This window comes from Mastomys coucha, unplaced genomic scaffold (genome assembly GCF_008632895.1).
Source record: "Mastomys coucha isolate ucsf_1 unplaced genomic scaffold, UCSF_Mcou_1 pScaffold16, whole genome shotgun sequence".
In the NCBI taxonomy this organism is placed as follows: domain Eukaryota; kingdom Metazoa; phylum Chordata; class Mammalia; order Rodentia; family Muridae; genus Mastomys; species Mastomys coucha.
In genome coordinates this window covers 31075005-31091244 of record NW_022196898.1, presented here as the reverse complement: position 1 = coordinate 31091244, position 16240 = coordinate 31075005, and the positions used below count along the sequence as shown (strand labels likewise).

The window sequence follows — 16240 nt, the reverse complement described above, 5'->3', positions numbered from 1 at the left end:
TGTGTTTCTTCTTAACACATAAAATCCAGACATTTTGTGTTGTGTTTCTTCTTAACACAATTCAATTAACCCTGTCCTGACAGTGTTGTTGGATTAGAAGTGGTGACAGGGGTCATTCTTCCTTTGCTCCTGATAATGGTGGAAAAAAAAAATATACTCAGTGTTTGTTCTCATTGTTAGAGGTGGAGATGAGAGTATTTTGTTTCTTTTTTTTTTCTTTAAATTGACCAGAATCAATGACATTACATATATGGTCAATGTTAGCTTGGTACTGTGTAGTAATTGTTTTCATTTATAATGGCTGTGGACAAATAAAAGAGACTTCCTATCTTCAACATATTTTCATTTGAGCTTGCTGTCTGCCAACCAAGTACTCACGTCACTATCACAATCACTGTTGGTATCCGTATCAGTACCTTAATTCCATGACTTTTCACTCCACCCCACTAAGGCTCCTCGATTTTCTTGTTTAAGCTTCATGAATTTCTTTCCAGTCTGAAATGCTAATGATGCTCTCAGACTCCTTCCCTCTTGCCACAACTCCCTCTTTTGAACCCTGTGTTCATTCCCATCATACTTTGCTAATTGCTACTTCTGTGTCTTAATCATAACATCCTTCTTCAGTCCTTAAGCCAGATCGGCCCCAGAATCTAAATTTAGCCATTTTTGTTCTCTGTGTGTCCCATTTGGGATTTGAATTAATGTCCTGGGTTCACTGGCTTCCATTAGGGGAAGGGTCACAGGTTAAAGTCTCCAGTGTGTTGCTTGTGAAAGGAGGTCTCCCATATTCAAATATACTTCTCCCTAAATATTCTGTTAACAGTCAAAAGCCACTAAAACAAAAGCACAATGCAGCAGCTGTTTGGATCTCCTGTGCTCCTTCTGTTACCCGTTCCTATTAACATCCTAGTTATCTTTTCAGACAGAACCCCAGAGCCACTGTGGTCCTCAGATCTTAGCTGCCACAGTATGTCCACTTCAGTTTCACACTATCTCTAGCAGGCATCCTTTCCTGCCTCTTTCCCACAACTTCATTCCCGCATCCGGTGGGCAGTTCTTCTGTGTTGCTTTTTATTTCACACTGTTGTTCAAACTCTACACGATCCTAGATGCTATTCTACTTTTCCCATTGCTTGGTGCCTGAAAGAGATGTTTCTAATGTACATTGCACATTAACGATTTCATCTCCCATTCTGCCTTCATCATAGCCCTGTAAAGAAATTAGCAGGAGTGTGCATCATTCACATTAGTATTTGAGGAATATAAAAGAAAATAATTATTTTAACAGTCTTTACATTTTGATTGTATTGTAAATGAATTTATAATAACAACCTGTATTCAACTTTGTTTGTGAGAGGTAATGTGTGGGTTCTGAGCTAGCTAAATTTTACTTATATTTTGTAATTTTTATTGACATTGATTTGTTCTATACATTATTTAGAGTTGATAATTTAATATTAATATACTTATTAATATTAGCTACATTCGTTGAATGTTCAGTAACAGGTTAAGGCTTTTCAAAGCGTTTTGAACCATAGGGAGCAGGCTGCTTGTTTCTTAGGTATTGAACCCGTGAAATGGAAAGGATATAGCATGCTTCATGGGCATCATAGACTTCAACAGCAACCTCAGACTTAAGGGAAATATAGAAGTAAATGTCTGCAGTAAGATTTCAGTTTCACGAAACTTAAAAACTACAGGTAACAGTAAATAAGAAAGAAAACACTATAGAAACCTTTAAAATTACTTTCTTAAGTCTTGTGACATTTAAGCGTGTATGGTTGGCATGTCAAATACAAAAACTAAGAAAACTAAAGGGAAATGAGTCAATTTGATAATTATTGAAGCCACCATGCCTACTTTGTTTAGATTATAATACAATTCCATCATTCCTTGCTTCCCTTTCCTCCCTCCAAATCCTTGCATACACCTCTCCTTGCTCTCCAATTTATGGCTTCTTCTCCCCCCTCCAACTTGTTGCTACATGTATCTATATTTTTATATACATATATATTCATAATTCATAAACAGGATCTGCTTGGCCTGTACAATGTTTCTTGTACGTATGCTTCCAGTGCTGGCCACTTGCGATGGGATTGCCAAGTGGTGTGCTCTTCCCAAAGGAAGTGGATTGCCACGTGGTGTGCTCTTCCCAAAGGAAGTGGATTGCCACGTGGTGTGTTCTTCCCTAAGGAAGTGGGTTGCCACGTGGCGTGCTCTTCCCTAAGGAAGTGGATTGCCACGTGGCGTGCTCTTCCCTAAGGAAGTGGATTGCCACGTGGCGTGCTCTTCCCTAAGGAAGTGGATTGCCACGTGGTGTGCTCTTCCCAAAGGAAGACCAGGGTTGTCTGTAGTTTTTTATGCAGGGTGGATGCATCATGGGCTTCCTTCTGCTCACTTCAGTATGGCAGGCATATAGGTGAGACTTTATGGTTATAGCTCTAAGTTTACCGGAAGACAGAATCTCACCTCTTCTCTCACTCTTACTTTGAGAAGTTAAAGGGCTGGTTGAACCACCTTGGATAAATTTACTCTGATCTACACAGCTGGTGAGATGAAGGCTGGAATCATATCTGAGTTTAGTAAAATGACAAAGACAGAAAAATGAGTAGTTTTTTTTTTTTAAAAAAATAGATTTGAAGAATTGAGATGCAACTGAAACTACATGATTTTTAACTTATAAAAGGTAAGAAAATCATGCAAAGTAATCTGGAAAAATATTTAGAAAATTCTAGACGTCAAAGTTTCTTAATATTCTGTGCTATGTGGATAATGATGCGCAGCCCTCCAAGTCAACTGAGAGGAAAAATTCAATGCTGAAAGCTTGCCATATAGGCAACTGAAAAGAAATATGGAGGGACCAAACATGTTTTGGTTGTTGGCAGAACAGCTGCCCAGCGTGTGTGAGCTGCCGGGTAAGGTTAGCCTATAGGAGGAGTGTTCCTGCATTTTAGTTGAGGAAGTAGTCAGGGTGAACCATGTGAGTTTGGATTCGTGGGTATATTGAACTTCTCCATTACCTTTGTCCTTGATAAACTCTGGGGCTTGTACCATCTCTAATATCTAGATATCTGTTGTCTGTTAAATACAAAAGACCACAGAAAAAGATCGCTAAGATTTATTTCAGTTCCAAATTCTGTTATCCAAATTTACTTTTTCAGTGACTTTATAGAAAAGATACCGAACTTAAAGTAAAAATTGAGGTTTACTGTGATTGTTTTTAGTTCCCTACTTTGTATCAACAAGAGAGCAGAAAACATTTAAAATAAAATATAGTTGTGGCTTTGAAAGTAGTTGGGAAAAATCCAGCCTTTCCACACACATTCCTCTCCAGTATCTAAATACACACCTTAAGTACATGCTAAGAAGCCAGATGCATTTTTGGTTGTGGTTTCTTCAGAACTAATCATTATTTAAATATTCGAAATGAATTGGATTCGTCCCAGCATTTTCTGTGTCTGCTGCTGACCTAGGCCTAGCCTGACTTAGGGAGATGTGTTCCACTGACTCAGTATAAGTAACCAAAGATCATTTTCTGTCTTAAGAATGAGAAAGAACTATGCCTTTGGCCTGAAAATTCAGGAAATCTCTAGATACTCACAGGACAGTGGCTCAGCCACCAGATAGCCTCAGGGAGTAGCATCCTCTGTAGGCCTTCAAGACTCCAGGAAACACCTTCATTGCTGCCTCTACTGCCTTTCTGACCGACACTCTTGTGGTTGTTCTCTCCAGTCTCTCGCTGGTGTTTTCTATGTGGACAAGCTTGCCTCTTGATTGATTAGATCTTGATCATGGTTGATAAGTTTCTGTTTCTAATAGTGCGTTAAAGCATAGACTTGCCATGGCTAGGTCACTGTGTGATCCTTCTTGGCAAGGAACTTGTAAAAAGTCCCCAGTGCTGCATTAAAAGATCCATGAGTGTCCCTGTTGTCCCTTATTTTAGGATCTTTTTTCTAATTAAGATAAATCAGTACACCATTAATTTTGTTACCTTCATCTTCTGCAAAAATCTTGTTCTCTTACTCTCACCCCTAGCTTCCTATCAAGAAGCATGACTATCACTCCCTTGGTATTCTTCAGTCTTCAAATATTACTTCTGAGAAGTTCATGGCAATACGCCCTTGATGTAAGCCAGAGTTCCCTTAAGTAGGCTTTGATAAGTGGTTAAACATGTTTTCACAGGTATAAAACATCACTGAGTCTTTCTGAGAAGATAAAATATTTGTCAGTAATAGAGTTCATAATGGTCACTAGCATGACGGTTAGGTAGAGTTTAGGGTGCTACAGAATGGTTATGTTGGATGTACCCACAACATTCATATGGGTTACTCTAAAGTTAACAACCGTACCTTGATAGTTCTTTGTCTGTAATAAGAAGTGTCCCAGATAAGTAGTGGAAGTGATATTGTACCTTTTGTTTTTGAAACTTGAATATAAGGTTGGATTTTTTTTAAAAAAAAAAAAAAAAACTTTAAAATTATTGCATATCTGTGGGAAGCAGTGAAAGTGAGGTACTGTATTTAGTCTTCAGCGAAACTGCATTTCATCACCACTTTTCCACTGAGTGGGGGAGATAACAGAAGCTTAGTGGGAGGTTATGAAATTGTCCGGTGCTGTGTCACCACAAGTCATACAAAGCAAGGCCATCACTACTGGACACAGCATTAACCACTTCACACTTGTTGCTTTCTTTACCCTCCCAATATACTCAAATGATAATTAATACCACTATTCTTATTTCCTGATGGAGAATGTTCAGGTAAGATTTGCTTTAGTTTGTACAGGTGGAGGAAAATTGCCGCTATTACCTAAGCCCTCAGCTGACACATTGATTTTCATGCCTCAGAGCATGACTCACATGGCCTACTTAAATATGAACCAAAATCATGAAGTCCCTCTTATGCTGAAACCCATAACCTTATCCCCTTGTCCCCTCAACATATAAATCATCACTATTGAAGATGGGCAAAGTAAGTGTGTGTGTGTGTGTGTGTTTGTGTGAGTGTTTGTGTGTGGATGTGCTTGTGTGTGTATATGAGTGTGTGTGTATGTATGTGTGTGTGTGTGTATGTGTACATGATGGCAAGATATCAAGAGTCTATTTCCAGATCTTCCCAGGTGAAGACAATTTAAAAGGGGAGGAAATGTTGATGTTATGATGATAGCTATGTAATCATCATGAAACTAAATATGTCAGTATTAAATGAGGTATAAATATCAAAGTGTAACATATAAATAAATATCTCTATTTTATTTAATATACCATTTATTTCAATTGTTTAATAATCAAAGATTTTTTTTTGTTTTTGAGACTTCCATTAATTTTATTACATAATTCACAATCAAAAGTGGTCTATTAGAATATGTGTCCTTAAATAAATCTGATTTCACCTAACTTGGAATCTTCAGTCATATATCATTGAAAGCAGGGATGATTTTATTGTTTAAGAATTTTATACATCCATAAAACGTTTGATCAAATCTACTCTTTTTAACCCTATTATCAAATTTCTCCCCACCAAAACCGTTACTTCTAACTTTATGTGCTCCCTCTTTAGCTCCCCACCGAGTCCATTTTCTGCAGTACCAGCCAGTGTACCATGAACAGCCTCAGGGGAAACATTCCCTAAAGAAAACAGACTCTCTTCCACAGCCGCCATCACTGGCTAGCAGCTCTTCCTTTAGGAGTAGAATTTGATAGACCAGGGAAGAAGCTCTGCTGGTGCAGTATGATGTCTCATAGCTGGTAAAGCTTTCCTGAGTATTGCAAAAGTGCACTCCACACATATAAGTGGTCCGGGAAAAAATGTTTGGTTTGGTTTCGTTTGATTTGATTTTGCTTTTGTGAGACTTCACAGTATCGATGTGTCTTAATAAATGCAATAAAAATTCCAAATAAGCTTAGTTAAAAGACAAATGTTAAATTCCAGTGCAACTCACCCAACAGGAGTAAACCATAGACTTTGGTCAGTTTGGATTAAGAGGAAAAAAAAATCAGCAATGACCACTGAGCAGCACTCTATGTGGACACTTTCCTCTCCTCACAGGCTCTTGTGAGTCATTTGACATTGTAGACATGTCTATTTGAACTCTAAATAAAAGCAAACTGGATTAGTGTTAAAGATGTAGCTTTGTTTTCTTTTCTTTGGTGAATAACCCAGCCTAGCACTGATTTGTGCTCCTCCTGCATTAGGCTCCCAAGTATCAGGATTCTATTTTGTTTCAATAGTAAGAGAGATTGGTCTGATGGACTGAAGTGCTCTGCTTTAAAATACTACCAGGAATAATAAAGCACCAAAACCTCAGTTCTGAACACCATTATGATCAAATCACCAAGGTCAATGAATTACTTCCTGTATTGATTGCACTGTGTGGTCTGCAGAGTGAGAGCCTTCTGTGTGGCTGCGGTTAGGTTACAGTTCCAGGAATGTGTCTTTTGGCCAAAGCCTGTGGGTTTTGTACCCAGAACACTTATAGAGCTGGTCAACATCCTCAGAGTTCCCGTTCTGTCCATCTCAACTGTGCAACTCTAACCCAGTTTCCACTATGCATCTCCAACAATCTTCTAGAAAGGCAGTCAGTTTTTCACACTTGGGATCCTTCGTCTGAGTTGAAGATCTCCCTGGGATTTTTACTTGTTTTACCTAGTCATAGAAGCCTGCTGCATGGTGACCTACATTCATTTAACTTTTCATCCCACCCCCTTGTTCTCCTTCCTAGGCATCCTCCCGTGTCAGCCTAAAATCACTTCAGGCCCTTAAACATGACATCTTAATATTCAAGCATAGTAATTTTTTTTTCTTCTTCTGAAAATCTTTTCACATGACTGAGTTAGATTTTCCTCACAGGTAAATCTGTGTCCTGATTTGCATCCCAGCAGCACTGAGCACTGACTCTGGGAACTGATGTCCCAGATGTATGTTACCAATAGAACATATGTTCTGTTAGAGCAGAGTGCCTTAGGCTATCACTGGGCCTCTGTGTCTTGAAGACTGCCGGGCCGGTGGCAAGACAGCTACATTTGTAGAATAGAATAAATGGAGCAGAAGGAAATCCAGTGATTTTTAAAGATGACATGGTTCAAAATTATGTAAAGGAAAAAAGCAAGTAAATGAAGAATTCGAATTTGTTGAGAGGCAAGAGAATGTTGGGGTTTGCCCTGTGAGCATTGCTAATCAACAAGGGAGTTTCAGTCACTTCTTGGAAACAAAAGCGGGAAAGCTATGGCCTAGAAAGGAGATGTGGTGAGTGAGAGTGAACTCAGCCACATACCCAAGCCCTTAGGGACTGTGTAGATACTGTAAGTTCACCTTACACTGAATTGTATCACCCTAAAAACAAACACAAACAAAACAGTACTGGGGAAACTTGAACATGCTCCCCAGATTTTCTACTTGTCTTCCTTTTCTGATCATAGAAAAAAAAAACGTATACTCATTTCCTACTATACAGTGAAGAAGACCTCCCTAAGGTAGATCCATGATATTTCCCTAATTTCGAAGGTTAAACCCTTCTAGTCTTTCAGTCTACCTGAACGTTTACTGTTGTTCTTCCTTCTACTCAAACAAGTGAAAATTTGTATTGAAGTATGCTATCATGATATTGAAATTTTATTTTTTATTTTTTTATTCCCTTTGAGTAGTCTTAAAGGCCTCAACTTAGAGCCCCAATGTTCAAACTTGTACATTGCTTCCGTCACGGGCACATCCAGGCCTTACATGTTGCAGTCAACATTGGACATAGCTAATGCTGATTCTTCAGGCGGAGGTTTTGCTCCCGAGCTGTCCTTAACCTCAGGGCCACTGCTAAGTCTAAAATCTGCTTTTCAGTCCCCTGTGTGCAAGAGGCATTTGGTGTTAGGTGTGGTGGATAAGCTCTCAGCACAGATCTATATGACCCTGTTGACATCAGCAAACCAGTTTTTATGATTTGCCAAATGTCAGGGTATATAAGGAAGTGTTCCCTGACCTGAATAATAAATTACCTTTGTGATTAGCATTAGCCCAGGATAGTCCATTATCTACCACAGCAGAATTAATCTCACTAGGAAAAGGAAGAGATGTTTAGTAATATGAGGGAGGGGGCTGTTTAAGCATCAGCTTTTGGGACAGCAAGAAACTCTCCAAGTTTCTGAGACCACATTATATATATCACTGCCAAGACCTTGTCACTAAACTTCTGATTTTGTTTTCCCCTTAGCATACCTCCCCTCTTCCCAGACAGCTCTCTACCAATCTCAGTAAGTGACCACACTGTTTCTAAAGTGAGTGCTGACATTACACATAAAAATAATCTCGGGTTTAGTGGAAGTACATCTCCTGTGTTTCTAGCAAACCCAGGATCCACAGAGGTTTCAAGCATCCTGGTGCTTGTACATCTGTTTCCTAGTGTAATTTCATCAGTCACAAATGAAGAAAGCTAATTACTCTGTTTACACATGTGTGATTTAATGAGACTAAACACTTAGCCAGTCTTCAATAACTGCAGCTTGTTTCCCATTGCTGTTTTTAAGTTAATAAAAATCATGCCAAGCACATTTTCTGGAAATGAGCTCATTGAGCAGTTCAAGAGAAGGCAGAAGTTCATGGGCAGCTGATGGGTTATGTGTCAAGTGTAGATAGGCTGAGCAGGAGAGGAAGTGTTAGGCTTGGGGGGGCAGGGTTCACATCCAGTAATGGAGGAATTTATCACAAACTACTCTGCCAAGCCTCCAAGGCCAAAGTAAAAGTTCTAAAATGTCTTAGAGGAGTTTATTTTAAGAAGCACTATATTTCTGGCAGATTCAACCCATAATCTTTTTATCATTATCTTCCTTTCATTTTTGAGTACCCTTTTCTAGTTATTATGTTCATACTTTGAGAGAACTGAAAATTCTGAAAGTAATTCCAGGTACTTCTTTTGAATAATGATGTAAGAGGAATGGCATCATTGTAACTGGACTTTTTACCACTTTGCCAGCTCTTCTTTACTTCCACCCTTTACCCCATTTCCACCTTTTCAACCCCCTAACACTAGAGAGGAGAGAAAAAAGAAAGAGGGGAAAGGTCATGACGGTATTATTAGACACCTTGCTGCTGATTAGAGGTGTTGAGTTCCTTGGTTCAAGTTTACAAGTTTGATCTTCGCCATCAGGAAGATCAAACTAATCTTTTTTCATTTCTTTACACAGATTTCCTTGACAAACCTCAACAAACCACAACCAATAGCATCCAGTCACCAACCAGCCAACCAGCCCCTTCTAATGGAGCTCCGGCAGTTATATACCCTCTGAAGAGTCCCCAGAATTGCAAACGTCACACACTTGCAGAAACTATCTGCAAAGATCAAAAACACACCCCTGCTAGAGCATGAGGCAAATCGTAGTCAGCTGCTGTGGGCAATCGAATGGAACCCCACATCTCACACTTAAGATTAAAACAAAAACCCTCTTATATTTCTGTGTTTTTAAAGACGCAAAAATTCTCATTACGCATCATTATTTTTTAGAAATAAATATGTATTTGAAATTATCTTTTATTCTACTTACTTCCAAGGTATCAAGAACCAATCTATGTTCTGGGATCTAGGTCAAGAGGAGAGTGCTCAGCCAGAATTTGTGATGCACTAGGTTCTTCCCTAGAATTGTACACAACCACCTACCATGATCCATGTGTTGGGATGGAGCTCAAGAATAGGGTACTTGCCCAGCAAGTGTGATACACTATTATTCCTTGCAAACATTCATATCAATGTTAGATCCATATACCTGAAGTTTTTAAGTGAGGAGTAGGTAGAGAAGATGAAAAGGCACTCTGACCTTACACCTAGATTCAAATGGTTCCATTTATTTACTCTGCAGTTTAGAGCGAGGGGTCAGCAAGTTACAGCGTGTGGGCCAGATTTCCAGATCTGCAGTCTGATTTGCAAGTGCTTCGCTACAATACATTCATGCCCATTTGCATATGACCTATAACTCTCTTCATGGTGCAAAAGTAGAACAGAATAGTGGCAGTATATAGCCTATAAAGCTCAAAGGATCTCTAGCCCTTAGTAGAAAAAAATTTTGGTCATATATTGCAGCCATAAACAAGAATAGAAGTCAGCAAGCAACATTTAATAAGATAATAATGGTTGATTTATGCTGTGAGGAAATAAAGACTGAGACAGTATATATATATATATACATATATATATATGTATATATATACACAAATTTGCATATGTACATAATATGTACATATATATGTACATGTATATGTATATATACATATATACATGTATATATATACATACACACACCACACACATATATATGCATATATACACACATATATATAATATAATCTATAATATAATTATAATATAATATATATATATATATATATATATATATAATCTTGTTAAAACTTTTCACAGTTAGGTTTTTCTGAATCCACATATCTATTCCTTATATTGAGAATAAAAGGCTGAACCTTAGATTTTGACTGATTTTTAATATAAGTATGTAAATCCTATTTTCAGGATAAGCTAATCTTACTTTATGAATTTAGCCCATTGGAGTGAATTTGTAGTAATAGAAAACATGCTAGTTAGAGAGATAGATGGACTATCTTGTGAAATGTTTCTAGCAATTCAAATGAGGGCAAATCCCCTGAAGTTACTGGTCCTCTGGGATAGTAATACCTGTGTTCTGTGCTGTAAGGATTAAATGTACATCTACAGTTTCTGGTGCTGTGCTAGATATGTAAGAATTAGCAGACCTGAAGGCTTTCCTTTTCCCTTTTAATTTGTGGTTTTATATTTCAAGAGTAAGAAATCATTACTGCACCCAGCTGGTATTGTTGATAAGCTGGATTCCAGCTAGAACCTCAATGCAAATAGCTAGCAATAGTGGGTTGGGCTTGTGTGAGAACTTGAAATGATGTCACCAGCAGAGAGATGCACAGGGAAAACATGCTGAAGGCAACACATAGGACCTCAGCCTGTCCCTGGCATGGTAGATTCCTTGGTTTTACTAAGTGGCACGTGTACATTTCTAGATAGAGATCCCTGCAAATACCATAGAGGATATAAGGTCCATGTACTTAGAGACAGTACTAGAAAAATCCAAATTGTAAATCATACAGCCATTTTTGCTTTTTTGGTTTGTTTTTGTTTTTGTTTTGTTTTCTTCAAAGAAGAAATTGACACCTCTTTTCCATCAAGAAAACTGGGAATGGTTGTGTTAATGCTTGGTTATCTTTGCTATTTTGAATGTCAGTCCTCATTGAATCCCCCAAATCCTAACATTGTTTCTCAGTCAATAGAACTTTCTTGTAGAAAAGGTCCCAGGCGCTATGCTATAGAGATGTATTTTGCAAAGAAGTCTCCTGGATGTAACTATACTGAAAGCTTTGTTGTGGAAATAGTCATATGGAAACTTTTTCCCCAAGTTTTACTGTACTTAAAAATGTAACCAATTTCTTGAGGTCAGACTCTAGAAGTATTGGTCCAGTGCCCACTAACTAAGGTATAGCTGAGCCCAAGTTTCATTCTTACCTAACACAGATAGTTTCTCAATATATGTAGAATAATACATAAATTAAAGTATTTAAAGGAAACACTAGCATGTACTATTCTGATGTTTAGATGAGACACACATGAAATACTGTAGTTCTAGCATTAATGAAGCAGTAATGGAGATCATTCTTGGGTGAAAAAGATGGAAACTGATAGTTTGTGCTAAGGACATTTAGAGAAAAATGAGATTTATCTTTAATTGATACTCTGTTCGCAGCTTTTGATTTTGTGCATCTATCTATCTGTTGTGTTTAAAGTCATCTATCCTTTCTCTTCTGACTTTTCATGGCTAATAGATGCTGGGTCATTCCTGTCCTTGAGTCTGTAGAAGCAGATCTTCATCAGTCCACATCAACACCAGCTAGTCCGGAGGAAATCACTGCCAAGCTCCAGGAACACCATGTTCTGCAGGAAGTTCAAGGATCTCAAGATCACAGGGGAGTGTCCTTTTTCCTTACTGGCCCCTGGTCAGGTTCCTAAGGAGCCAACCGAGGAGGTGGCCAGAGGTTCTGAGGGCTGCCAGGCCACTCTGCCCATCTGCCAGGACTTTCCTGAGAAGAACGCAGAAGGGAGTCTCCCCCAAAGAAAGACAAGCCGCAACAGAGTCTACCTGCACACCCTGGCAGAGAGTATTTGCAAGCTCATCTTCCCAGAGGTGAGTGTTCTCCCTTTAGCAATGATAGTGGTATTTCAAAATTGGAAGTGCTAGGGTTTTTAAAAGAAAATATTTACCAATGAAGTTTCTCACTTTTAAGAGCATGGTAAACAGAGTTCCCTTGAAACATATGAAAACTTTAAATAACAGTATTCTAAATTGTGTGTAATCTTCAAAAGTTTCTCATCGTGAATTCCTTCCAAAAGATCATTAGACTCTGAAAAATTCCTGTCTTTGCTTCATCTGTCAACCTCAGCTTCCTTTACCTGTAATATGAAGTTGTATCATACCTACCACTGTGTGTTCGTGTACACTTAGAAGGGATGGAGCTTGGTACGGGGTGCCTGATGAAGCAGAGACTGAAAATGAAACTCTGGGGAAAGACAGAGTTAGCAGAAAGTCGAAGACACTGATTCCAAAGATGGTATTCAATGCATGTTGTACCTTAATGACACTTGAAATAAAAATATTTAATCATGTTTCCTAATCTCAGTCCTTAGATACCCAGGTTTGTTGAAACTGAAAGATAGAGGTGACTTGCCCTGCAGTCTGGGAAATTTCACCCCAAAGCAGAGTGAGATACAGAGTAATGAATGATGCTCAATATTTTCTTCAATGGTCTCTGTTGACATCTCTTTTTGTTCTGAATAATTTTCTTTTCTTTGATGTCTACATTCCCCAACAGCATATTAAACTTCGTCAAGACTATTATTTTATTATTCTGAATTCATTGAGATATCTTTAGGGTTGATGGCTGGAACTTTGCTGCTGCCCTCTCTCACATTCTCCTGAATCTTTATAGTACTTTGCTTCACTGTCTATGTATTGAAGAAGAAGCCAGATTGTCAACTTCTGTTAACTGATTTTGATATTGGAAGTACCTTGAGTGACTGGCCAGGCAGAAGTTCTGGGAATGTTTGAAATCTTTTTGTATGCCATGTACATTCTTTTTCTCTCCCTATTTCCGGGAGGAGAAGCCACATGCGTGCCTTCTCAGAATCTGGAAGAAACAGGCAGACTACTGCAAACTGCTCTTTTTCTCTAAGAAAAATCTAGGGTGTGGTACCAAAAAGTTTTAGTTAGAATGAGCTGTGCTGGCGTTTGTTTCAGGATTCATAAGTGCAAATACTGAGCTCTGACCAGAGTGCCATGCAGCCGAGTGGAAGAGTCTATAGGAATTCTTGTAGGGAGGAGTACCTTTGGCACTCTTCATTGGCACTCTTCCACAGTTAAGGTCATTTGCTTTATGGCAGTAAATGGCCCAATGTTGAATACGTTTGAAATGTGTAGTGAACAGTATGTACTACTTTATCAACTGTCCAAATATCTGCTTGGTCTTTTTTTATCTCTTGGTTGGTACATTTAATGCTCATATTTTAGTTTCAGTTACTACCTTATGAAAGATATTCAAGATTCAATTTGACATCCTAGTTCTTACTTTAGGTAATCATATTTAACTCTCCAATTATGTTTTCATGGGGGATGGTAAGTATAAAGATCCACTAGCCTGAGCAGATTTATAATAGGAACTCTCATTCCATAGAAGTAAAATATTATTGGTTTAGAGAAGCATTAAAAACTGAAGAGGCTTTCAGTGAAGTAGCTCATCAGGTAAACAGCTTGATATGCAAGCATGAAGGAGAGCCTGTGTTTAATGCTCAGAACTCATATAAAAAGCGTGGTGTGGTGACATATGCTTGTAATCCCAGAACTAAGGAGGTAGAGACTGGTGGACCACTGGGGATTTCTGGTTATCCAGACAAACTTAATTGGAGAACCCCAATGATGTATCTTGTGTTAATATGGAAACAAAACAAAGCCAAAGAAATAATACTCATGTTTTTTCAGTGGAGCTTACTGGTATACATAGGTGAACCTGTATACAGAATAACACTCTACACATGCATACACATAACTGCAGTAGGCAACCAAAATCATGGCTCATCCATTAACTATAACAGTGAAATTCTATATATCAAATTTCAGAACATTCACACCATTGCTGCTTCTAATAGCAGTTATTCCGGAACTGTCCTCGTGATGTGTTCATGACTGAGGTATTCTTGAACAAGAATTCCTACATGTTTTCTATCACACCCAGTGACAACTGTTAAGACAAATAAATTTGATAAGAATGATGGCTTTACTTCTAAGACAAACTTTCTGTAATTCAAGAATTCCATGAGCCACAACATTGCAAAACATAAAGGTTATAGATATTTTTTTCAAATCTCAGAGGGGAGACTTCACAAATATAAAGAAGGCACAGAGAACAAGAAGCAAAACAAAACAAAACCATATAGAAAACTACTATCCTATGGATATACTGGATTGTGAGTTGCATTTTGAAAACAAATAGTAGATTTAGTTTTAAAGTATTACACTAAACTAAAAAAATTAATGTATAGATTCATTGTGTATGTAAAGAAGTCCCACTGTGTTTGAATCTATACCAAGGACTTGGAATTGACTTTTTGTGATGGGCTCTACTTTGTGTGAATCTTGCCTATGGCTTTACAGTCTAAACTCACGTCAGTGTCTAGGCTGATAAATCAAAAGAAACATAGCATAAAAAAGAAATCTATTCCACAGCCTTTGCCAGAAAACACTGCCTAGAAAACCTGTATATTTTGTTTGAACCTACACATTTTCATAACAATGGCTGTTGCCTACCTTTTCCTAGGGGATTGTTAAAAAAAAGCTCCAATCAACCCAGATAGTCCATTCCATCCAAGTACTGCTTCAGAAACTGATGAGTTTATTATGTTTACTTACAAGTCTATGGTTAGCACTAAAACAGCTACATCATCCTGAACACAGTATGCATGATGACTTCACAAAGCTAAAAAAAAAAAAAAAAAAAAAAAAAAAAAAAAAAAAGAAGCCTCATCCTTAATTAATCTTCTACTTATAATGGATTCCTGCATTGTGCAAGATCAAGCACAATTGTGGGGCAGCAGAAAATAATGGTAGAATCCTAAAGGAAGGGCTCCCTATGCCTGCCCCAGTTTCTGCTGCTAGGGGGTCTTAGGAACCTCTATACCATAACAACAGACTTGGTTATCACTTATTGTTTTATTCCATTGCTATATCTATGGTGGCTTAAGAGTAGCAACTTCTCCTCATTGATGGCTGGTGGTCATGTCAGACTCTGGTCTAGTCTACTCTAGAAAAGCCACCCACTACAACACTCTTATAAGACAAAGTTAAATCTCCACAAGCGCTCACTACAGGAATCTACTCATGCTTCTATTGTCTATAGTTTTATTTAAAGGAAAATGAGTCTGATCTGAGTGGAAAATCTAGAAGAACATCTGCTCCATCATCTCCAGCAATGCTGGAAAAACATATCAACTTCATTCTTCTCCAACTTAACTATGCCAAAGCATATTAGGAACAAGGACCTAACAAAGTCAATCTGGAGACCATGGGAAGTGTTAAAAACACAAGAAATGAGTTTTTTTTTTTTAAAGAGCAAAAGAATACCCTGGGGGGGCATTAATTGGAGACATATATGTCCCATGACAGCACACAGGAACATGGACAAATCCCCTAGTGATAGGACTGGTTATATTTTCTTTCTTACAACCCATTGACAGTTCTGGGCAGGAGTTGATAAAGTCAAGCAAAATGATTATTCTTGCCTTTCCTGGGTTTCTATTCCACTAGGTAAAAGACAGAGGAAACCTTGGGTTGCAGTAGAGGAGAGGCAGTGTCCCTCTTCGCCCTGCCTCCATGACCCATTCCTCACATGAGTGTGTTTTACAGAAGGGAGCACTCACAGAAGCCCAGGGTTCCCTGGGTTTGTATCACACTGGTGTCCTGTAGCTAGTGATGTAGAGTAACTGCTGAGTGGAAGGCTCTTGTGAAAATGAGTTTCCCAGGCACCTGTCTGAGATACTCCTTTACAATCTCACAAGCTTCACTGGGCCTTTTTTACTCTTGATGGGAAAGACCAGTAGGAAATGTTTCTTTCTGAACCTGTCATTCAGCTGACCTTTCAGGTTTTTTTTTTTTTTTTTTTTTTTTTTTTTTTTTTTTTTTTTT

At 38.2% G+C, this 16240-nt stretch overlaps 1 protein-coding gene across 2 annotated transcripts in view; it reads left to right on the top strand.

Moving 5' to 3' along the window:
- The window catches only part of Gucy1a1 (guanylate cyclase 1 soluble subunit alpha 1), a 54590-nt gene that overhangs the window by 14802 nt on the left and 23548 nt on the right, over positions 1-16240 (top strand). For both annotated transcript variants that reach the window (XM_031374169.1, XM_031374170.1), the window contains exon 2: positions 11835-12193. In XM_031374169.1, coding sequence (XP_031230029.1) covers positions 11939-12193 — 255 coding nt within the window. In that variant the 5' untranslated portion in view covers positions 11835-11938. The remainder of the gene's footprint in view (positions 1-11834; positions 12194-16240) is intronic.